General features: G+C 49.7%; 2 protein-coding genes across 2 annotated transcripts in view; one reads left to right on the top strand and one right to left on the bottom strand.

Moving 5' to 3' along the window:
- The window catches only part of PSKH1 (protein serine kinase H1), a 38,336-nt gene extending 18,940 nt beyond the window's left edge, over positions 1-19,396 (top strand). Inside the window, exons 3-4 of the mRNA XM_050903913.1 lie at positions 12,472-12,843; positions 17,443-19,396. Of these exons, the coding sequence (XP_050759870.1) occupies positions 12,472-12,789 (318 nt within the window). The 3' untranslated portion in view covers positions 12,790-12,843; positions 17,443-19,396. The remainder of the gene's footprint in view (positions 1-12,471; positions 12,844-17,442) is intronic.
- A 2,347-nt stretch (positions 19,397-21,743) lies between these two features.
- CTRL (chymotrypsin like) lies at positions 21,744-23,918 on the bottom strand. The gene is made up of 7 exons (XM_050904215.1): positions 23,867-23,918; positions 23,603-23,706; positions 23,320-23,399; positions 22,971-23,052; positions 22,693-22,873; positions 22,098-22,231; positions 21,744-21,905 (listed from the first exon to the last, which is right to left on the bottom strand). The coding sequence occupies exons 1-7, from the start codon at positions 23,916-23,918 to the stop codon at positions 21,744-21,746; spliced, it is 795 nt and encodes a 264-aa protein (XP_050760172.1).
- Between the last annotated feature and the right edge of the window lie 47 nt (positions 23,919-23,965).

Raw genomic sequence — 23,965 nt, 5'->3', positions numbered from 1 at the left:
TCTGTCTTTCAATCTCCCACAATTAACTATTTAACTTCTAAGGTCAGTTTCAGCCCAGTTTGAGCAATGTGGAGAATTCAAAGGCCTGAAGTTTCTATGGATTTTATAAAAAAGTCAGTGGCTCAGTAGGAGAGGGAACTAAATTCACGTCCTTGCTGCAGGAAAGGTAATTAAATATCAGTCCAAATTTATCCAGAGAGCTGATCAGCACGTGTTTATTTCTGAACCATTCGTGGCACACTTGACCCTATTAAGCATGTGGGATGGAGCCTGGGCAGCGGTGCGTGTAGGAAGGAGGGATGTGCTGCTGCCATGGAGGGGAGATGAGAGTACTGGCCGGGGACAGGGAGGAGAAGCACTGGAATCATAGAAACCTTGGTTACGAGAGACCTTTGGAGGTCTCTAATCCCATTCAGCTTGAGATGGGACTGTTGCCAATATGAGGTCATGTTGGCTGTGACTTTGTCTTCCTGAGTCTTGAAAGGCTTCAGGGATGGAGATCCCCCACCTCCCTGGTGACCTTTTCCAGGGCTGCACCACCCTTCCCCTGGTATTTCCTGATACGAACCTTCCAAGGCGCAGCTTCTCCCTGTTGCCCCTTGTATCGTTTGGACCTGCTGTGTCACTCTGTAATCCTTGTAACTACTTTCAAATAAATGTAATTACTATTAGATTGCCCTTAGACTTCTCTTTGCCAGACTGAACAAGCCCAGCTCCTTCCACCCCTTCTTGAAGGCCATGTGCCACAGACCCCTGGCCGTCTTGGCAGCCCTCACCCAGATCTTCTCCACATCCTTCTTGAACTGGGGAATGGCCAGGCTTGACAGTAGTTAGTATGATTCCACATAGCAAACTGAAAACTTTTGATCATCTTTTTGAAAAAAAAAACCTATGTAGGAAAGAACAGGGTGGGATGTAACAGGAAAAAAAAATCACATCGCTATAAGATTATAGCTGCAGAATTAGGTATGTGTAAGCTAGGGATGTTTGAGTTATCCTTGCTACTTTAATTTTTCCTTCTTGTGTATATGCAGTTTGGTGCCGTTTCAATGACATACGTTGTTATTCAGCAGGATCTCTGTCTCCTTCACTGAATAGTTTGGATGCTGAAAGAGGCTGAGAAGATATTCAGAAGAAACGTGGCAGGATGGGATCGAGAACAGTTGTTCTGCTCTGGATTCTAACAAAAACTTCCCAGACAGTGCCAGGAAAGACAACTGTAAACCAGTCACCCAGGACTGAACTGTGATAGACCAAGTGAATCCACTTTTAGTGTGTCCTAGTGTTTTGTGCACTTCAGAATTTTCAAAGTGGCAATAGTTTATATCCACCTTGCCTACCCAAAACAGTGCTTTCTGGGAGAGAACCAGGAATGTCATTAGATTGGGCCATACCGGCCTAGCTTGGGAAGCACTTAGATACCTAAACCTGGGCTTTCAGGAATTGCTCGGACGGAAGAAGGGGCTTTTCACCTCCTCTGACCCATGCCTGGGTTGGATTCTGATTAAAATTGAAAGAGTGACTATCAGGAAGACAGGAAAGTCAAGGCAGGCGGCAGGGCAGGTGCTGCTCTTCTGCTGGAACCTGGGCACTGCTGATGTTTTCAGCACAGCTCCTCATCTGCATGCTGCATTGGGTGCTTGGGCTCGAGGAGGTTAAAGGAGCCTCCGTGCTGTCCCGAGCAGCAGAGGAGAGCTGATGCCAGCTGGGGAGCAGGGCACGGTTGGACTAGCAGCTAAGACTGTCTTAGGATTTACTCCCCCTGGTTCATTCTCTTGTAAGCACCCAGGGCTTGTGCCTCAACAGCTTGAAGCCTGCAGGAGGTGGGGGGGTGTATGTGGAAGGTTATAAGCTTATCTGTTTACCCCTCCCGCTGCACTAATCCGTGTGATAAAGGATATTCTTCCTCCCTGGGGAAGATTTTTCTTCCCTATCAGGTACCACCATTTCTTAGTTAAACTGTTACTCTGAATTGGTATATAGAAACGCGTATTAGCTTCAGTTCCAGTTCTCAGCCAATACATCTCTTAAGATAATAATTCAGAATGAGAGAACATAATTCAGATCAAATTTGAGTTTTCCTTTTGAGAATAAAAGCACTGAAGATGTCAGGATACCCAGATATTATGAACAGATCGGGAAAGGTATTTCCCAGTTTAGTTACTGCAAATACTGTCATGAACTGGTGCTGTAGCAATACCTTTGGAAATTTCTGACTCTTTCCCCTGCTTGCCTTTTTGATGGCAGTCTCTGGCAGTCTCCAGCAGCTCTACTCGGTGATCTCGTCTTTTCACCTGTATTCTTCCGAGTCCGGGTCTCTTGACCCTGAGCTTTCTCAATATACAATTTCTCAGTCAAGGTAGTGGTTAGTCCCCTATGTCTAACTGTAACTTGCTGACACATTTTTAGGAGATGGATGTGAAGCGATCCAAGCTAAAATGTGGTATTACCCCATTTTAACATGCCAGTTATTTCCCTAGGCATTACAGTTAGAAGAGCCGTCCCTGGCTCTAGAGAAAAGCTTTGTGTTTATTGTTTTTGTAGCTGCTGTAATTTTACTGCATGATTCTAGCTGAGTACTCAGTGCTTGTACGGGGAAAATCGGCTGGCTATTTCCATTCGAAAAGCTGGGTTATAGAAGTTCACAGCACCAGATGGCTGCGCATACTTATAATGCTGTGGATTATTAAAGGGCTGTTGTATTTTCCTCTTTCGTCCTTCCTTTATTCCTCCTCCCCACATCAACAAATTAATGCTGAATGCTTGGGAATCTGTTCTGCGCAGACTTTAGCACATTACATCTTTTCATTGGAAACTTTTTGTTCCAGCCCTTTTGAACTGGTTGGTTTTGATCACCTCTTTGCAACTGCTCGTGGGCTGAACGATGCCCGGGACTGTGCAAGCCTCGTTACTGGAGCCTCGGCGCAGTCCTAGGCTGGTTCAGCATGTTACGTTTCATAGCTGCTGTCTCCAGCCTGCTCCTTCGGAGTTTTCTGTTTTCTGAAGTCAAGCGGAAGCCTCCTGAATTAGACAAAACAGCTATGTTAACGTGAAGATTCCGAAAACCATCAGCCTCTGGCCAGCAGCCTGTGGTGTCGTCCAAATCACGTCTTCACCATATACTGCATTAATGCCTATTTTGCCAAGACTTCTTCTACAGCGATGCAGATTTTACTGTTCAGGTGCCCCCCGAAATGGACACCGCTCTTGTATAAAAGATGTAGTGCAAATGAGGACCTTCGATTCATTTATTTTTAAAAGCTAACAGCATGTCACTTGTCTATCACAACAAACATCTGAATTTTAAAATGTAGCTATTCTAAAAAATGATAGAAGATGGAGAGATGTGCCCTGCTTCCAGCACCATACATACGTGTTAGATTGGGTCATTTTTTGGGGGGCGGGGGGAAAGCCTTTACTGTTCATTTTTGTGATACCAGGGTGCTATCTGTGTCCAGATTGACTTTCTTGTTAATGGTTTTTAATGGTCCAGATGTCTTCAATGGGGTTGCAAACAGCAGCAGTCGGTGAACACAGAGTGGAGACGTATATACAATGTACACAATTCCGAGCAGTGGCATGGCCAAGTGTGTTTACAGGGTGGAAAGCAGCTGTTGTGAGCTTTGCATCCCACATAGGTTCTGCAGGGCGAGAAGGGCTCGTCCTGATGCATGTAATTAACATCCTGAACAAACTCGTTTCTATTAAAAATTCTGCCTGCCCAGGTCGGGAGTGGCCTTTGCAACTTCCTGAAGAATGGTATCTGCATGGCCTGTCCTCGTAGGGTACGAGCGTGTACCTGGGGGAAGATGCGCTGCTGAAATCTAGAGACTTCCGAGATCTGATTTAAAAAAAATACTTAGGGGAAAAAAAAGTAAGTTGGAAACCTGAATATAATAGAAATGTTTTAAAGAACTCGTGCCCAACAGGAAAATGGATCAGAAACATCTTCGCCATGTATTTTAAGGTAAAAACAAGTAAAAAGCCAGCATAAAACAGTTGCCTTAGCTTGTTTGCAGTGCAGGTTTTGGTGACTGCTTGACGGCAGCGTGCACTCCCGTCACAGGCAGAGTAAAATTCAGGGACTCTGCTCTGGTATCTAAAATCAGCCCTGAAAGCTGCTCTGCCTACGGAGTGCTGGCTCCCACCCCCACCTAGGTTTAGTTTAGGTAGACGAGAAGACTCACGTTGGTAACACAGGTCAGCGTTTTATTTCAGACGCGTGTGCTGGGAGCTCTCTGTGGCGTACGCCAGGTTCGTGCTCTCTTCAGCTCTAAGTGAAAGAGGTGGGTTGCTTGTTCAAACCAGAGAACAACGCGTTGTTTGTTCCCCGCATGCCGGCGTGGACGGCGCCTCAATAGCTTTTATGCTGATGTGAATAACAAGTAGGGGTGGTGGTGGGATTTAATCGCAGAGGGCCTAGCACTGCATGCAATCGCCTAGCCTAAGTGACACTCGGAGGAGGATCTTTTGCTTTTCCTCCTCCTCTTCCTCCTCCAGACTCGGAGCCTGAGTCTGAATAAAACATAGCACACTCGAGAGCTCTTTAAGGCATTGTAAACGAGGCTGCTTTCCCCCGAGTTTATTATCTAGCAGGGCTGAAGTTGCAGACTGGCGGTGCGCCCCGTGTTTTATGCAGCTTAGAAGTTCAGGAGATGCTTTTGTAGGAAATGCTGGTGCACCTCGGAAGCAGCAGCTGTCATTCCTGAGGGGCCAGAGCCTCAAATCTCCACCGTGGGAGTTTCTCCCGTTGTCATTACGGCTGTAAGACAGACTGTGGCATGGGTTTCGTACTTGGTTGAAGTGCTGCTAATTCTGGACTCTGTGCCAGTCGCTCAGTTGGGCTGATGGAGCTGCTTCTGCAGCCATCCGGTGAATCATGCCAAGGAACGGTGGCTGAAAACCCCAGCAGAAAAATTAACAGAAGCTCCCTGATTTGGCTCACTTTGGTTGCACAAACCAAACCGTCTGTGCTGGCACGATGGAGAGTGCAGCATCAAAATGGAAATGAACAACAGAAATGGCATGCTCATCTTCTGTGGCACGGAGCATTGCTGTTAGCAGCGATAAGGGCACGATATGAAGGCAGTCCCTCTGACCAAGCGGACACATTCAACTCAGTCTATCTGTTGGGGCAGGCTCATTCCCAATAAATCTTTTTTGTCTTGTAAAACTTTAAAGTAGTCATCTGATGGTTTTCTGTAGGTGAATCTGGCAGGAACCCATGTGCTGCTGTAGAGCTTCTCAGCCTCCCTGGTGCTTTGAGGCTTCTCCAGCGCTCGATCAGACTCGTCCTAGGAATCGGTAGGACTGGGATACAGTATTTTTGACCTAAGAGCGATCTTTTGCAGCTGTGATAACATGCTTTGTAGTTCATGTTTTTGTAAAGACCGACTGGCAAGGGAGATTCAGGCCTTTGCAGTTCTGGGTGTCCCTCACCTTCCCCATAACACCGTCTTTAGAGTTCATGTCAGTTCTGAAAACAACGCGTAACTTGGGTAGGAATCGGGAAATCAATATGTATTTTTCCTTCAGTGGGTACTGTCAAGACTAAAAGCAAAGCTTGGGAGTCAGATGACTGGTTCTTCTTTTATTTGGAGAGGGCTAACCAGAAGATCTCTCTGTGGCTTTGTGTCTCTAGGGAAAATGTCAAGGAGCTTCAGTGTGTGTGTGTGTGTGTGTGTAGGCTTGTGCACACTGAGTGCTGTGCTCGTGGAGTCGAGGAGAGCTCTTGGGTCGCCAGGGAGGAGTTGCTCTTTGCTTGGAGAACGCTGGAGCCTGGCTCAAGCAGGCCACCCGTAAGAAGTGGGTCTGTCTGACAGTTTGCCTGGTCACCGTCTCAGACTTCATTCATGGTTTCACCAGGCAATGAAAGCACGATGAGACTGTGGAGTTTGAGCATCAGAGTGACCCTATGCCACCTGAGTGACCCTGTGGTCCTGCTCTAGGTTATCTACAAAGGTGCAGGGCGCTGAAAGGCGTCACCTGGGCCTGGAGGGATGCAAGGGGCCAGGCACTCTGATGAGGAGGGAATTTTGCCAATAACTGCTGTTCTTAGATATACAATGTTCGTATACATCTTTACAGCCCATCTTCCTTCCTCTGTTCCTGAGAGGCCTCTTAACCTCTTGGATTCAGTTGTTGAACAGGATAACTCTGCACGAAAGATAGAAGTGAGGAATGGCTGACCGCACAGCTCATCTCAAAGATCGTGAGTTACTAATTGCTGTTTTTCTGTTTCAAATATCCTCACAATCACTAGAGAAAGTTCAGCAGTCTTTCCTGCCTCCTAGGGATCTCCACGTGCCTGAAGGTTTGTGCTAGTTAGTAGGTAGGATGTGGTTTTGGTGGGGGGTTTTTGGTTTGGTTTGGTTGTTGTTTTTTTTTTTAATTTAAGGATCCTTTACAGCTTACAGTATGTTGTGGTTTAACCCCAGCCGGCAGCTGAGCACCATGCAGCCGCTCGCTCACTCCCCCCCCACCCCTGGGATGGGGGAGAGAATCAGGAAAAAAACCTTGTGAGTTGAGATAAAGACAGTTTAATAGGACAGAAAGGAATGAAAAACAATTATAATGATAATAATAATATGACAATAGTAATACTAAAAGAATTAAACTATACAAAGCAAGTGGTGCACAATGCAATTGCTCACCACTCGTTGACCGATGCCCAGTTAGTTCCTGAGCTGCGATCCCCCCTCCCAGCCAGCTCCCCCAGTTTATATACTGGGCATGATGTCATATGGTATGGAATAGCCCTTTGGCCAGTTTGGGTCAGCTGTCCTGGCTGTGTCCCCTCCCAGCTTCTTGTGCCCCTCCAGCCTTCTTGCTGGCTGGGCACGAGAAGCTGAAAATCCTTGACTTAGTATAAACACTACTTAGCAACAACTAAAAACATCAGTGTGTTATCAACATTATTTTCCTACTAAATCCAAAACACAGCACTAAACCAGCTACTAGGAAGAAAATTAACTGTGTCCTAGCCGAAACCAGGACACAGTAGTACTAGGCTTTACTGCATCTCACCTCTTCTGATCTCAGAAGCCCGGCAGTCCGGCTCCTGTCTGGTGAACAGAGGGGAGAGCACCTGAGAGCTGTTGTCCTTTAAGTATGAGCTGGTAAGTCTTCACCAGTGCTTCTTGATGATTAGATAAAGGAGAGCAAAATGATGGCAAGGCATCCTCCTTCAAGCTCTGCTGAGCCTGCACACGAGAGTAAAGATGTGCTGTTGTTTCCTTTGGTTGTTGCAAGGACTCTCATTATTTCTGCATTAGGGTGAGCTATTCAGATTTACTTACTGCAGCTCTTCTGCCTGCCCACCCCCCCCTTTTTTTTTTAATTCTGCTGGATCATGTTTTTAGCCACTCTGCTCAATTCTGGAGTTACAGACATTACTTTCCAGCGGATATTCAGTCCTCCAACATGAGGGCCAATAGTCTCCAGTGTTAAACTAGTTTCTATCCAGTGTTTGTCTCGTGAGAAATGAGGTTTGTGAAATGGATGCTGCACCAGCTATCCCAGACAAAGGACTTGATTGCAGTTGTTTGAAAAGCTGGTCACCTGTAGGAGGTCTCTGCTGGCATTCAGTAAGTACTGCTGAGGTTCTGCTCAGAATACGGCTGTTCTACCTTTTTTTAAGATACGTAGAAAGACACCAGAACCTTTCTGGTAGTACCTTTCCCTTCTGGAGGAATGCAGTCTAACAGAGGGAACAGCACAGAAGTTATACTCAAGCTGCATTACATTTGAAATCAGTTCATAGAGGAACAGGGGTGCAGGCTGAACAAGTATTGGTGACTTCATTTTTGTGGCATTTTTGTGCCACAAGGAGGAATTTGTCATTGCAGCAGTGAGATTAAAGGCAAGGCTATCTGATGGCGTTTAGCTGATGCAATGTTTTATGGCCGCTGGATGGGAGCATTTTCCTCCCAAGCCATTCTCTGTTTCTTCTCAGAGAAGCAGAGGGGCAGAATCTCCTCTAGATCGCTTCAGCCCTGTCGTGCGAGTGCACCTCGTGTCCTGCACTCACGTCCTTCTTGGTGTTCCCCAAACACAACAGTGTCGACCTTCCTCACCTCTTACACAAAGTCCTGCTGCTGCCTTGCAGAATTCATCAGGGAGGGTTCCTGGGGTTTTGCTAAGTTAAAACTGCTGTTTTGCCAACTGATGCAAGGTTTCTGGAGAGTGGATACATTTCTCCAGAGGCTGGGGTTGAAAATTGCTAAATTCGTTCCACTCAGTGCTTCAGCAGAATGTAGCCTTACCTATTTTTAAAGAAAAGGCTTCAATGAAATAAAACCAAAGATGCGTATGGTGCAGCAAATGAAACCTCCAGCTGCATAAACAGATCAATAAACTGATTTGTGTTTGCTGACCAGAAGAAGAATCTAATTGCAAATACTCCGTATTCAACATTTGTGGCGAAACTAGAGTAATTGGAATAATGAGAATTCCAATTTGCTTTTGTTTGGAGTTTATTCTTCTTTAGGTTTCATTAAACTGGACTGGTACAATGCACAGGCCTCTCAAGGCTTAGGCTGGCGATGTATTCACAGTTTCTAGGTCTTCAGACTGATATGTTCTTCATGGATTTCTTCAAATTCTAAATTATCACATTTGCCATCTTTTAATATGTCTTGAAATGACTGAAGTAATATTGTTCCTGGTGTTTAGAGGCTCGTTTCGCCTGCCAGAATCTCCTGCTCTATGTTGGGCAGCCATCGGTTGACTGAAGTTTGAATGCATCTGAACGGCAAAATAGCTCTGAGGTTGCCTCAAGTTCCAGATCTGCAAGGGGAAATAATGCTCTCCTGCATGTCCTGAAGATGTATTTCCAAGAAAAGTGTTGTTGTGTCAGTCCTCAGGTATTTTTCGTTTGAGTGCATCTCTTGCATCTCTTTTGGATTTCGGTAAAAAAGAGAGGATGGAGATCCTGGCATGACTGTATCTCCGTGAGGGACAATATTCAGAAAGGTAAAAGATTTTAGGTAGAAGGGAAGAAATACCCCAGGAAAAACAGTAAGATTGGAGTCGTGTGAATGTGTTTTCTCCATTTCAGTGGGGCAAAAGCTGTTTCAAGGTATCTATGTCATCTCAATTGCTGGTAACGGTAATGAAGATGGTAGTAAAAAGTTCTTAAAAAGTTCTTGCAAGGAGAGTAGAACTGTCACCAGCATTTCATATCGCTTTGAGTTACAATCGATAAATTGGATAGACATATTGTTAGCTTAGACGTCTCATTAGCATTATTTGGAGAGCGGAAAATGAGTCCTCTCTGAAGGAAACAGAACAGGGTGAGCTCTCTGTCTGCTAGGAGGAGGACAAGGAAAGAAGTGGTTGGAGGTCAATGGGTTATAGACAGGCAATGATGAATTTGTGATTTTACCTGTATGAATAGCTGATAACTTAAATGCGTCTGAAAAAAGCTACAGAAAATAGTTTTCTAAAAGTTTTGGTAAAAGTGGAGGCAAAACCTCTTGTTGCTGGGTTTCATTTGGATCTGTCCATCTGTGGAAGAGAGAACCCAAAGGTCGTCTGTAACTGGAGATCCGGAGTTTAAAAGGAAGGTGATGTGTTGACCTGCCAATTGACATATGGTACGACCCTGGTATTATCCGAGATTATGCCAATAAAGACTAAACCTGGCAAGTTGATTCCCTTTGCTGTTATTTAACAAAGGAGGCACCTTATCCAAAAGTCTGGTAGGAAATCTATAGGCTTGAAAGGCAATTTATATCTCCCCGTGGTAGAGGCAGATTTGGCTCTTTGGTTCTGTTGTTATAAATAGCGTGAAGGCTGGGCTCTTCGAAGGGTCCCTAGTTCTGCAAAACAGACCACTGTGTTCAATTGCAATTGTAACCTTTGTTGTGGTTTTTGCTACATTTGAAAAGATTTTTTTCGTATTTTAGTTATACTCTTTATAAACGAACACTTTAATGAGTCTCTGATCAAAGATTGTCCCTGTTTTGTCTAACAAGTGCCTGTTTTTTTCTTACCGTTCATTGTCAAGATGCGTTTCATCAGCTAAGAAAAAGTGATTTAAGGCGGGTCATGACAAACTAATTATATTTGAAAAGAGTAGACAGAAAAGCTTGAATTTTAAGAAATTTTTTTGTTAACTGATTTTGTTCTTGAAACATGGAGGGGAGTGCATTTTGGACATGGTTTCAAAGCACAGGAGTGGTGTCTGATCCACGGGAGAAGGCTGTGCTTCATTCCTCAGCACTCTGGCTCTAGGCGGTAGAAATATTTCCATTTCTATCCTGAATACGTTCAGGACCATTTATAGGTTTTTACTCATGTACCAGTATTTTCTTTATATCAAGTAGTTCATATCATTTTCACTCTCTTTTCTTGCATAGTTATTGACAGTGATCTTATATCCCACTTTAGCTGAGTAAGCCAAGACTGTTTTAGTCATTGCTTGTAAAATAAGACTTTCTGTACCCTGATCATCCTAGTAGCCGGTTCCTTAGCTAGAGCTTGAGTTCATCTTTCCTGGCCATGCCACTGACGGTCTGTGATCCGGGGCCGGGAGCAGTGCTGTAAGTCTCAGAGCATCCTGCCTTTCATTATAAAATCCTCCCGTGGATTAGCTCTCTTGCCGGTGCCTTTGAGTCTTTTGAAAGAGAAAATTGCTTTCGGTAGCAATAAATTGCAGACCTCAAAAAAATCGGCCATACCTTTTTTAGACCTTTTGCACAAGAAAAGGGCATTATATCTGACTGTACAGTTGGTGGACCCCGAATTTTAAAATAGCTGCGTTCTTTTCTTCCTCATCAAACGAAGAGAGGAATGAAAGACACAGAATAGCAGCCTTTTTCTTTTTTAACCACACATGCTGTTTCCACTCAGTTACACGCATGTGTTTGTACATGGCCTTAATTATTGTCTCGAAATCTTCACTTTGTTGCATGAATCTGCTCAGGCTTTTTTTAATGCCGCTTGGGACGTGGTCTCCATGTACTTGAAAAATTCAGTATGGGTGGTTTCAGGAGGGTTGAGACCCACACAACGCCCAGTGATTGCAGAAACCTGCTGTGGCCTGGGTCCATTCGACACTTGGGGTTTTATGCTAGCCATACCGCCTCCTCCACTCCAGTCTTACAGTGGATTTTGCCACAGTTTTCTTCCTAGCTTTATCCACAGCCCAACCTTCACCTCATGCTAAAGGAAATGTTCTCGCTTCTCACGTTAGTGCGAATACGGTATTTTGTCAGAAACGAAACAATTGCAGCATGCGTGGCTGTAGGTGTTTGTCTCGTAAGTTGTTATGGCTGTACTTCGGTGTACTGGGGGGATATAGGAGGAATTTATTATAGGACTAATTAATTATTTGGGGCTTGTTTCTTTAAAACTAGTATTTTGTAAAAAATTTCCTTCCTCTTTCTGTGGTAAGCATTCCTGAAAATTCCTTATATCTAACATTTATATATATTTACAACGTTTTATGGGGTTGTTTCCAGCTGGGCAGAGTTGGCTGTTCCAGGGTTGACCAGTAGCAACATCCCCTAGATTTCCATGTGGGAGTGAGACCGAGTACCGCGGCAGAAAAATCTCCCTAGTCTTGGTTTTGGGATTGATGGAGTGGGCAGTGCTTGGTCCCTAGATGCGTGCCTTAAGACAAAGGGTCAGAAGAGCACCGGGGGTCTGGTGTCAGGATCCGTCCTCTGTGAGCAATACGGCTCGCATTCGAGCAGTAATGGCTTCATCGGATACAAAGCACTTGGCTTGAGGAGGGTCTTCAGTGGGATACAGTTACTATTCTTTTTGTAATGGTTGTGTGATTTTGGAAGACGATGTGAGAAGGTGAGGTGGAAGGCCTCAGGGCCAGCAGCTGGAGCGGGACGTAGGTCTGGGAGCCTGTGTGGGTCTGCGGTGCAGCAACTGGAGCAAGCGCGGGCGTGCGAGCAAGCGTGTGACAGAGCGTGTGACTGCTGGCAAAGATGAGGGCGGACGATGGGGTGAAGGGACCTGGAAGCTGGGGATGTCCGTGTGTGTGTGTGTCTCTAAGGACAAGGACGAGCCCACAGGAGGATCTGGTGACCAGAGGGACCAGGGAAGTCCCAGCCAGCTGCTGGAGAGATGCTTGAGTCTGGGGGTTGACTGAGATCACTTGTGTGTGTGTGTAGGTGTCTGTAGGCTTGAGGCACCTGGGAAGACTGGGATCCAGGGTCAGCTACTGGGCAGGCTGAGTGCCCGAGCCCTGCTGCTGGAGGGATCCACGCTGCACCTATGTACGTATAGACATTTCCCACTAATTCAGCCTCTCCCCCTAAGAATCTCCTGAAGTAATTGTGCCTCATTCTCCTTGGGGCAGATACTGTTGGTTACAACTTGGAAGATTTCAGGATGAAAGAGGGAATGGAAGCAGCAGAATGCCCCGAAGCACCTTTTGGGCGTGGGAGGAATTAATTAATCAGCAAAACTCTGCCGGGATGTTTCATTCTAATCATCTCTCTTGTGTTTCAGCCCTGGCCCAGTGTGTCCAACCTGGCCAAGGATTTCATCGATCGTCTACTCACGGTGGACCCCAGTGACAGGATGACAGCCCTTCAGGCCCTGAAGCACCCGTGGGTGGTCAGCATGGCAGCCTCTTCCTCCATGAAGAACCTGCACCGTTCCATCTCGCAAAACCTTCTCAAGAGGGCGTCTTCCCGCTGCCAGAGCACCAAGTCCGCGCAGTCCACCCGCTCCAGCCGCTCCACCAAATCCAACAAGTCACGGCGGGTTCGGGAGCGGGAGCTGCGAGAGCTCAACCTGCGCTACCAGCAGCAGTACACTGGCTGAGCACTGGGCTGGGACCTGCCGGGCGGCTTTCCAGATGTCTTCTCTGCGGTGTAGGTGCGCAGCACCCTTTGCCGCGCACTCGCTCAGTGAGGAGCATCCAGGTTCCTCCCTCCCTCCCTCCCTCCAGGTGTCCCCCCCATCCATGAGGAGGTGTCCCCCGCCCCGTGCGGAGGAAAGGGACCCTCGTGGTGGCCATCCCACCCTGCGAGCTGTGCCACGGGGACTCACGCAGGAAACGGGGGAGCCCTTGTGGGCTCAGAGCACAGCTCAGAGCCTCGAGTAATACACAAATTGAGGAGCTGCGTGGGGAGAAGAGCTCTTTCTGTAGCCCAGGAGCTTGGTTGTTCATAGTTATTTATTAATTCCAGAGCATTAAGTTTCTCTCACTTGCATATGAAAAAAAAAAAATCACTTTATGTGTATGTACATGCACGTATGTGTATGCACATACACCTGTGGGTGTGTATATGTATTTAAAAATTATATATACACAGATTTTGAGCTAGTTTAGTCAGACTCTGTGCGCCCTTGCAGTGAAGCTGGTATGAGTCACATGCAGTTAGAAGTAGGATAGCTCTGACTCACCGGCGTGCTGCCCACCAGCTCCTCGCTGAAGAGATGCCAGACGGCAGTTTTCCATGACGGCTGGGAAGCTGCGAGGTTTCCCCCAAGGGCTGCCATCCGCCTGATGACGTCAAGGGTTTACTCAAGCTGTGCGAGAGCTGCCGCGCAAATTGGCAACCAGGCTGAAGTGCCGCGGGCTCGGAGCTGGAGTCCGGTTCCTTTGATCCGGACTGGGTGGGCGCTCCTGATGGAGGGGTGGGAAGAGGATCATTGTCCCGCAGGAACTTCATGGTACGCAGAGAAATGTCTTTGGCAAGGCAGGTTTTTGGGGGGTTCCTTGGTGTCCCCCTTGAATTATCCTTCCCCTTTTTGCAGCAAGACCAGAGCCTACCATGCAGGGTTTGTTGTTCTTGCTGTGACGTGGCCCTGTCACGTCTGTGACCTGTTACATGTCTTGCGCCCTTCAGAGTAGCCTTACCGACCGTGTCACTTCAGCAAAACTTCGGTGGTCCCAGGTATTGCTCCCTGTCTGCAGGTTTTATGGGGCTCCCCTGCTTCGCATGCCTGTTCTACCCCAGTCTCGCTGTCCCTGCTCTGGGACAGCGAAGTGGTGGTGGGAAGCTGTTGGGATGGCCACAAATGGCTCCGTAGCGTCAGGGTAAGGGCTTGAGTAGTGGAGATCCAGTCCTGGAGTGTCAGCAGAGATAACGCCCTGGAGACGTTGCAGAAAAACCTTAGAGCTGTTAGGTGTGACTTAAATCCGACAGGAAAAAGCTGCCTTTCAGGTTTCCTTGTGCTGGATGGGTGATGCGGGGGCCTCTTGTGAAGGACCTCTCAGGGCAGGTGGGTGCTGGAGAGCTGAGCTTTGTGCAAGCCTGCTGAGATACCTTCCCAACTAGTTAGAGCAGCAAAGCGGGGCTGATGGTACAGTCTCAGGGTGGATTTGGCCTCTTGTGACAGCAGAGACAAGATCTGCAGTGAAGGAGAATGCTGGTTATTGAAACTTTTCATATGAAGCCATATGATTTGCTTCGTGCTGTGCACTTGGGAAGCGTTTGCTTAGCTCTGGGCTGGAGATGCAGGCTGTGCAGGCTCAAGGAGCTGGCGAGCATGGCCTTTCCGCCCAGGATTGATGTCTGTGCCACTGAGTTTTAGTGTCAGCAAGGTTTTAAGCGGTTGGTCACATCTCCAGGGAGCTCTAACTGTACTGGCCACAGCCCCTCTTGGTCAGCAAACAGCAAAGCAGCGCAGCTTCAGTAGGAGAAGACTGTTTTCTGTGCTAAGGAAAGAAGAAAAAAAAAAAAAAAAAGGGAATTTCTAGGGATGTGCTTCCCACCCCAAAGCTGGGATGGGCCATAACCACTGTGAGCACAGCCTGATGCGTCCAAGCGTGCGGTGGGGAATACAGCGGAGGAAGCCTGAGGACAGCCAGTATGTGTAGCGGGGGTGAATTCTAAATCCTTTGCATGGTTTTGCATATTATTTTGAAAACTCTGGATCCTTTGCAGGCTGCCCATTCTCTGAGTGGCCATCCTACCATATCACACGCAGTCTTTCTTCCATCAGCATTAACGGATACCACAGAATTACCAAAAATTGGTTTTTTCAACTCTGTGGACTGCAAAAAAAAAAAAGTTTCTTCAGCTTCTTTTACCTTCTCACGTAGTTTTCCCTGGTTCGTTACCATGAGCTATAAACTAGACGTGATTTCTGATTTCTGACAAAACGGGGCAGCTTGCCACATTTTGCTTCATAAACAATTCGGTGCCCCTCACGTTAACTGCACACAGCTCTCCAAAAGCAGCAACTGCTCTAAGACAAGTATCAACTGGAAAGTTGTTCTTACCCTGTACGTTAAGAGGTGGCAGGATGCTCTCTCAGAGGGCTTCTGGTTTTGAGCCGTTACTCGTAAGAATCGTCTGCATGTTTGGAGCATCGCACCCAGGCACTGCGATCTCTTTTACCTCCTGGGTGCTTTCCTGGCCCTCCCCAGATTATCTTGCAGGTTTATCCTTAAAATAGGTATTTTGCCTATGCAAGGAGGTCAAACTGATGAACTGAGCCAAGACCTCTGGAACCTGAGACCCTTCCCTTTAACCACTAGACCATCAAAATGCACAGGCGTCGTGCAGATGTCTACCCATGCTGTTCCTTCGTGCATTCTCTTGTGGGGTGGGGGATCAGTGAAGGTGGAGAGGAGGTCAGGATGTTGAGCTCTGGTCTGACCAGGCTTGTTTCTCCACCTTCACAAAGCAGAACAAGAATCTTCTCCTCTGTGACAATTTTTGCTGTGTTGCTCTTTGCAGCAATTGGTTTTTCAGCAGGAAAAGTTGAGAGCAATGTCATTCGTGGTGAGTTCGGGGTGGAATATGTTTTGGGGAGCGAGATGTTGCTGTATAGGTTCCTGACAGCGTCAGTTTTCTGTGATGATACTCCCTGACTGGGAGGTGAATTGGCAGAAGGGGGGATCCTTCACATACATGAGCAATACTGGGTAGCTGCAACCTGCCTCTCTGTGGTACGGAGATGCTTGTGGTCCTCAGGCATCCTGCTACTAGGGAATTGCACCAGAGAGGACCAAGTCCATCCCATAAGGAGCCTTGGCTTTTCTAGAGAAAGAACTCTAATTCTCTTTACAAATGCAATGTTTTCTTGTTTGTGTGGAAAAATCAATGTAAACATGGGGCAAAGCTTTATGGGCTTTCCTTCCATCATGTGATTGTAACACTCTTGGCTCAATCCCTCTTCTTTTTCTAAATTCAGTATTTGCAGGAACTCTTATACCCGGACAATAACATGTGTAGGCAGAGGGGAGACTAGCAGAGCTCCATCCAAGTGTCCCTTGGAGTCCTCGGTGATCTTTCTGTTTTCACTCTGTCGGGAACACAGTGATGGTCCAAATGCTACGTCGCAAGGTCCAGCTTAAGAACAATTCCTCGGGTGCTCTTATCCTTGCAGTTGTGGCACATTTTCAGCTGGGTCTGGTGGAGGGGGGACAGGCAAAGTGCTGTAATTTTGAGCCGTAGTTCAGGTGCCTTCATTCTGTCCTCTGAGAAGCTCTTCACTGTGAATTATCTCGATCCTCTGTCTTCTTACATATTCCACAGGAGCATCTCAGTGCTCAGTTTATCTGAAGTCTCAGGAGTTTACGCTTTTCAGGAGTGCCTTGTTTGGGGATTTTAGAAGCTAAAATCTCTCTGAAATGTTTTTTCTGCTCTTCCGTTTATTTTTTAAAATCTCCTTCTTTGGCTCTTAATGGTGGTTCTTAATTTGGCTCGCAGGGTTTTTTAGAAGACTTCCTCTGGTGCTGAATTAGCCGGCAGAACGCAGGTAACAAATGCGTGTTCCAGACCATTGCTGAGTTGCAGTCTTTATATTAGCTGGGGTGCAAATCTCAGAGTGCTTTTGTTTCCCGTACTTTTGTTCGTGCAATGAAAATGAAGTTGGAATGACACCTAGTGGCAAATTTTAGTGTGTCCTTGTCCGAGTACAGCCCTCTTCTAGCTACGTTCCCACTGTTTCTGGGTGAGATGCTCTTACAAAGAAGAATCTGGGTTTGGTACGCTGAGTGACGGTCCTGGACCAACACCTGCAGTCCTAGATGTTCAGCAACCTTCTCAGCGTGGCACCGTTTTCTCCTGATCCCAAAGAACAGCATTTTAGCCCACACAGGGACGAGCACGAGTCCACGTGCACCCGCTGGAAGGGATGCTGAATGCTGGGGAAAAGACGTGCAGTCAACCCCCAGCGTCTCGAGGAGATGCTCACCAGCACTCTGTCTTAGGGGACACCAGGAGAAAGCAAAGCCTAAAGGTGCTGAGGCTGGGATCGATAGGTTTGGGACTTTCTCCCATCCTGAGACGTGATGGAGCAGCTCAGGGTGTTGCTTCCCAGCGTATTCTGTTTTGGGGAAATGCAGTTTTAAGGAGTAAAGGGAATTACGGTTGGTTGTCTTTTGGAACTTAGCAGTACTGTGTAAAACAATCCCATCGGTTTGTCCTGGGAGTTTGGCTGCTCTCTTGGGGGAGAGAATTACGGCTTCAAAGAACGTGGCCTGTTGATTCCTTGATTTTTTTTTTTTTTTTGAAGGGTTATTGGAAACGAATGTGAAAAGGTCTTCCAGAAATAACGTGAGGTGGTCTACAGACTTGCATCCAGAGTTTTTAGTACGTAATGTATTTTTCTATGCGTTTTAAAACAGCAATTACTTGTCCAAGTTTGATTTACTTCTCGCCCTTCTCAAGCTTCTAAAAACCAACGTGTCAACCCAGTGGCCATAGAAACCCTCCCTTCCTTCAATCCAGAAGAAGTCTGTGCTGTTTAACACTGAGATTGCGATAGCATCCAGGTTCTCCTGCCAGTTCCCGGACTGCGTTGTTCTTGGAAGCGTACAACCATACGTGAGGGACAGCTTTATAGCCTTGTGATGAGAGTAAGCCCAGACAAAAGGGCTCTGACCTGCTGGCTTCGGTGGTGATGTGGAAACCAGCTGCAGTGTAGGGCCTGCGTTACGTATTTGTTTTGGAAATGATAAAGCCTCAAACTCTTAACTTTTTTGGAATTTGGATATTTTCTTCTTTTAGGTCAGATATTTTCTGCTCTGGTAACTTACATTCATTCTTATACCCTGCGCCATTTCTCAATCCTGTTTTCTACCCGGGTGTTTGGCTGAAGTACTAACATAGTCAACTTTTACGTAATGCACAAACTGGAATAGGAATCGTGGTTAACTCAGCTGCTGGGCAGCAAGTCCGGATTTGGCTCTGCAGGAGCCGTGGTGAGCCGAGGAGCAAGGTAAAAGCATCTGTACGGTGCCTTGCGGGTGGGAGAAGGCTCTCTTCGAGGACCCTGAAGTGCAGGCTCAGCTCAGGATGATCTTGTACAACACAGGACAACTAGTGCGTGTTACAGGCTTCTTATTAGGCTGCGTGGGGCCCTATTCCTATTTTAAGTGATGATACTAAAGATTCGGAGGGTTTGAGGCAGGGTAAATTAAAATCACAATTATTTGACTTAATTTAGTTTTCTAAATGATGCAAAGCAACAGAGAGATGGGCTTTGAGGGGGCGGGGATCGCACCCTCCGGAGGAGTCACAAACTGTTCTTTGGCGGCCGTGTATTCCAGATGAGCCCTTGGATTTGCAGGGAGGGTGGTTGTGTCCCGGCCTCTCACCAGCTCGGCTTTGTCCCAAAAAATATCACAAAGTGCCTGTACCACTCGGTGCCGGATACCCGGCCCCAAGTTGCCTACACCACTCTCGGGAGGTTTTTGGTGCTTTTTTTTTTTCTGACCGCTCAGTCTCCTCTTTCAGCCTGGATTAAGAACGCAGCTCTTGGGTGCTCCGAAGGCAGGTGCCCGCGTGGCAGCTGTGCCTTACTGTGCGGTAAATTTGCCAAAACCAAATGTGAAGCAGCGGGGATGCGCGGTGGCGGCGACGGCATCGTGGAGCTTGGTACCTTCCACCCTCGGTGTCCCTGGGGCGGAGGGAGCTCTGCCTGCCTGACGACAGTTTTTTCCTTCTCCCGCTGTCCTCCCCTGCATGGTGATACTGTAGATCCCTCGCGTGCGACGGGCGAGCTCCTCGCTGCTGTTGCAAATACCGTTGCGCTGTGTTTGTCTGCTGAACGTGGAAGAGATCCGTGGCCCCAACGAGGTGTGTTAGAACCGAGCAGCTCCTGCCTGGACGCCCAGATGCCGTGAGTTTTCCTGTTGCCTTTCACTACGGAAAGACACCTCCCGGGAAGCTCTCGGGACCGGAGGTCTTCCGGCACTTGCTGTTATTTTTAGGCACCAAATTTCCGGTGCTGGGGTTGGAACGGTTTGGAAGTAACTCCGGTCGCATCCCGTTCGTCTCCTAACGGGGCTGTTTTGAGAAGCATCCAGTTCTGTGACTTGCCCTTTGAGTCCTGTCTTTACACTAAGGACTGTCTCGTAGGATGAGGTCTGAACCATTGTAATTAGTCTGTAACGTTACGATTAGAGTGTACAGAATTATTTATTTTGTGTACTCGGTCTGCTAAACATGTAAATGTATTCTGTGTACCCCATCGCCCTGCTGTCGTTACTTGTGGCTCACAGATCGCCTGCCGAAAAGCGCCGCTTTCCGGGCTGTGAATGATGGTCAGGAAACGCATCGAAAGCCAGGAGCTGCTCACCCCTCTAATATTCTTGTGTTGTGTTCTTGGAGCACAACAAGAAGGTACCGAAGTGCCCGTAAAAGAATTTGCTGCTTTCTTTAACGCAGCTGCCAGGCCGGGAGCTGCCTGAGGGAGACCTCGTGCGGGGCTGGGATGTCCACAGGGATGCTCTGGGTGAGTCGGGCGCTCAGCCTCTTGCTGGAAGGCAGGGTTTGGAGGCTGAACAGGCACTTTGGGATGTTTTGTTCACTTTTTTGGGGGCTGTAAAGTGGCAAACAGGGCCAGAGAAATACCAGAGTTGCCCACAGCAACTCGTCACCTCTCCGGTTTCACTCTGAGCAGCTTTTATAGGTGAACAGGAAAACCTGTAATAGCAAGTGAAAAACGCACACCCCTTTTTGAACCACGTCCTCCTGGAGATGATTTTTCAGGAGCAAAGGACCCCGTCCCAGCAGTGGCAGGGGTGACAGTGACCTGAACACGCAGAGCAAGTGACCCGTAGCGCTGCAGTTGATCGATTCCTGTTTGAAGCTCCGTGTGGCCGCCAGTTTCTTCTGCCCGTATGACCCATCCCCACATCTCTGACATTCAGCTGTCTTCAAGGTCATTTAGGAGCTAGCTAAAGCCAAAAAAAGAGCGTGCTGCTTTCATGGGATGGGTCTTATTTCAGGTACCACGGAGCGAAAGCACACTCGAAATGTCATGGCAGACCGGTGGGACCGGTGTGTACCGAGGGTCAGCTGCTACTGCCGGCCTTAGGGGAGATTTGCGAGGAGCTCGGCCCCCGTCCCCTTCTCCCCTGTGTCCCAGGCGCGAGGCTTTCCTTGGAGTTCCAAGACTCCAAAGGAGTCTGAGCCAGCAGCTCCACAGGTTTCTCTGCAAGCCCCAGTTCCCTGCTGTAAGTTTGCTCCAGTTCCTCTTGCTCCCTGCAGAGCAGACCACTAAATGAAGCTAAATTTTATCCAGCCAAACTAAAACTTATCAGCCCTGGGCTGTATTTGAGCGGCTTTTTTTGTTTTTTTTAAACTCAAGCATATGGGCCAGACTGTCTTTACCCTCCGTTCATGATCTATAACCCTCCCCGTGGGTACGTCTCTGTGGAGTGTCACGCTTTCTCGGCAACTGCTTGATATGAGAGCGATTACAACATTTGGGGGGCTGTGATTCACGCAGCAAAGGTTTTAGATTGCATTCGCATCGCTGGTAAAGGGAAAAAAAAAACAACCCACGCCTCATGTTGGGACAGTCTGATCCCGCTCCTCTCCACGGCGTCCTCATGACCAGCTCTATTTGGAGCTGCTAGGAGCCAGGTTTTAATTCATTGACCATGTGTGAACACAAGACTTATTTTTTTTTTTTTTTGCACCTGCCATTGTCTCAAGAACCTGTTTGGGTGAAAACACTGCTTTCTTCTGCAAACCTATTGCCTGGCCTTCAATTTTGTTTTCAGCTTCAGATTTTCCTTTGGGATGGCCTTGAGTTGCCTGCTGTGTTACCTGGCAAATCTGCGCGTGTGAAGCAGCGTGCTGTTCTCCAGCTGCCCCCTTCCACCTCCCCGAAAAGCTGGAGCTGCCGTTGGCATCTCTCCCTTCCAGCTCTGTGTTCCCAGGCTGTCACACAAGTTACAGCTTTAAATCGCAGGCAGGGATCTTTTAAGATCCTGTGCACCCACCAGCACCCACCCTCCATCGCAAGCCAAGAAGCGCTTGCTCGTGCTGAGCCTGGTGAGCTCCACGATCCCTTTCCTGGAGGAGCTGCTGCTGGTGGGACCAGCTGGTGCCGGAGACCTCGCACCCGAGTTGGTGGCAAGGCCGTTACAGGCAACATCACCCACCCTCGATGCTGCGGTGGTCTCTGGGCTGGTGCCAGGGTGGAGATCTGTGTCCCTGAAGACCCCCTGAGCAGCCCTTCAGCCGCAGCCAGCCCTGCTCCCCCTCTGCCTGCACATCGTGTCCTGCCTTCTGCACCTCCCCAGCGGGTCCCAGCTGGGCACCGAGCTCCAGCTCTGGGAGGGTGCTGGGGTTCAGGAGAGGAGCACCCAACCACGGGGTGCCCCAGGCTTCCCCCGTGCGCCTTCTGCCCCGGTCTGCATCACTAGAGGAAAGGAGCCGGAGGCAGCGCTTGGCACAAGCAAATGCTGACACTTTATTGTGAGGTGGGGTGCCTTGCTTCCAGCTCAGCCCCTTGCCAGCTCTGCCGAGCTCACCGTGCCGGGAGCAGCACCCGGCGAAGGGATCCTTCCGGCACTGGCTCTATCCCTGAGCAACAACGTAGTCGATCCAGTTTCGGAACTGGCTTACACGGGTGTACACGGCCGGCATGCGGACGTTGCAGTTGCTGTTTCCCCAGGAGACGATGCCGATCAAGGTCCAGACGTTCCCGTTCTGGTATACCAGAGGTCCGCCAGAGTCACCCTGCGGAGAAGACACCTCCTGCTTAGTGGTCCCAGCACATGCTCCAAACTGGTCCCTGCCACCCCAGCCACCTGATCCCCTGGCCACGGCCAGCTGCTATAGCTTAAACCTCTGGCTCCATAGATGCAAGACCCCACGTGTCCTCCTCCTCCTCCACCCTCCCTGGGGTGCAGCGGGAGCTCGGCTCCTTACGTGGCAGGAGGAGGCGCCGACCCCGCCGGCACAGAGCATGGAGCTGGTGATCCGGTTGCCCCAGTACTGCACGCACTGGCTCCGGGAGATCAAGGGCAGGGTTACCTGCTGCAGGCGCGTTGCCAAGGCTTGGGCTAGGGGAAAGAAGCATCATTAAATGGCCCCGGTGTCAGCGGGTCTCCTGGGGCCTTTGGGAGCGCGCAGGCACCCTGGGCAAGCTCCCGCTGGTGCTCCCAAACACGTGGGTGCTGCCGTGCAAAGCGCCTTCCCTCTTCGTGCAGACGTACCCCTTCTTCCCCGGGCGCGATTGTCTCGTGCGAGCAGCCCCGAGCAAGGGCAAGCTTGTGCCCGTGCACGGTCACCCCTGGGGTTTGCACACATCCACCTCCTGAGCACGCACCTACACCCGTCCTTGCACCAACGCACGCGTATGCACGCTTGTACGTGCCCAGACGGGGTTACTCGACTCCCCTCTCCCCACGTGCACACGAGGTGTCACCCCCCCCAGGTGCCCACGGGCACCCCTGGTCCCTGCAGAGCCTCCGGGAAGGACGGCGGCCGCACGCAGGCTTCCCCGAAGCTGCGGCGTACGTACAGTTGGTGTTGGTGCGTCCCCAGCCGGTGGTGACGCACTGGAGGTTGGTGGGCAGAGCCAGGTTGGCGGGGGCCAGGCAGACGGGGGACACGCGGGGTCCCAGCTGGGCGGGCGAGGAGAGCTTCAGCAGGGTGATGTCGTTGTTCAAGTTGGAGGGGTCCCAGTTGGGGTTCGTGACGGCCTGCCGAAAAATACCGTAGCGCTTCATCCCCGCCCTCCGGGAGCAGCCGTGGCGCAGAGCTGCAGCCTCGTCCCGCGGCCGCGGCAGCCTGGCTCACCCTGACCACGGTCTTCACTTGAACGGACTCCGTGTTGGAGCTGTGGTCATATTCCCCGAGGACGACGACGTGGGAGTACGGGCTGCGAGAGGTAAGGGAGTCAGGGGGACGCGCGGCAGCCAGCACCCAGGGTGGGAGCAGCACTGGGGGCTGCCGTGGGTGTGATGCACCGTGTCCCCAAGGGAAGCCACTATGGGGACAGCCGGGGAGGGAGCCCCGGGCTGCTCAGTTCCTCGGGTGCTGGCCTTTGGGGCTGTCCCAAGTGCTGCTCAGCGATGCCCAGTGCGCTCCCAGCCCCTTCCCCGTGCTGGGTGGCTCTGGCGTGGGCTGGCCGGGCATCGCTCCTCACTTGAATTCGCAGTGGGCAGCCGTGACGACCCAGTTCTCGTTGATCAAGGAGCCGCCGCAGAAGTGGGATCCCGAGCGGGACTGGGGAGGAAAGAGGGAGGAAGAACTGGGGCTGGACAGGCTGAGCCGCCCCCTCCCCGAAACTGGGGACAGGCAGAGGGTGTCGCAGGTTCCCTCGGTGCCTGCCCACCTCCCTACGCCAGCGCCCGGCTCGCCGTGCTGTGCCGCCGCGGTGCTTAGGGCACCGACGCTGCCCCTGCCCGGGGAGCGGGACGGTGCCGTACCTGCAGGGACACCTGCCAGGGCCATGAGCCGGGCACCGCGTTCTGCCCGTTGATGATCCTCTCGTCGTAGCGCAGCGAGGGGCTGATGGCGGGCACCCCGCAGCCTGCGGGAGAGGCAGAGGGGCGCAAGGGTGACCCCAAAAGCTCAGGGCTCGCGCCCGGGCGCTGCCTGCGCCGGTACGGGTGGCTCTGTGTCACCATGCCCGGGGTGCCCCAGTCCTGCTGCACCCCGAGGACCTCCCCGCACCCGCGGGCAGCGCTTACCTGAGACGGTGCTGGCAAGGGCCAGGCAGGCAACTGCCCACAGAAACGCCATCCTGGGAGGACGCGGCTGTGCCCCTGGGGCCACGACCTTTATAGCAG

Source organism: Gymnogyps californianus, chromosome 12, assembly GCF_018139145.2.
Source record: "Gymnogyps californianus isolate 813 chromosome 12, ASM1813914v2, whole genome shotgun sequence".
In the NCBI taxonomy this organism is placed as follows: Eukaryota; Metazoa; Chordata; class Aves; order Accipitriformes; family Cathartidae; genus Gymnogyps; species Gymnogyps californianus.
The sequence above is the reverse complement of the archived record's forward strand: the minus strand, read 5'-3'. Positions and strand labels throughout refer to the sequence as shown.

Bases quoted from the DNA above. Each gene is read 5' to 3' on its own strand.
- CTRL (XM_050904215.1), bottom strand. From the start codon at position 23,918: ATGGCGTTTCTGTGGGCAGTTGCCTGCCTGGCCCTTGCCAGCACCGTC. The intron at 23,707-23,866 runs GTAAGCGCTGCC...CCTCTCCCGCAG, and splicing joins CCTTGCCAGCACCGTCTCAG to GCTGCGGGGTGCCCGCCATC. The intron at 23,053-23,319 runs GTGAGGAGCGAT...TACCTCTCGCAG, and splicing joins GCTGCCCACTGCGAATTCAA to CCCGTACTCCCACGTCGTCG.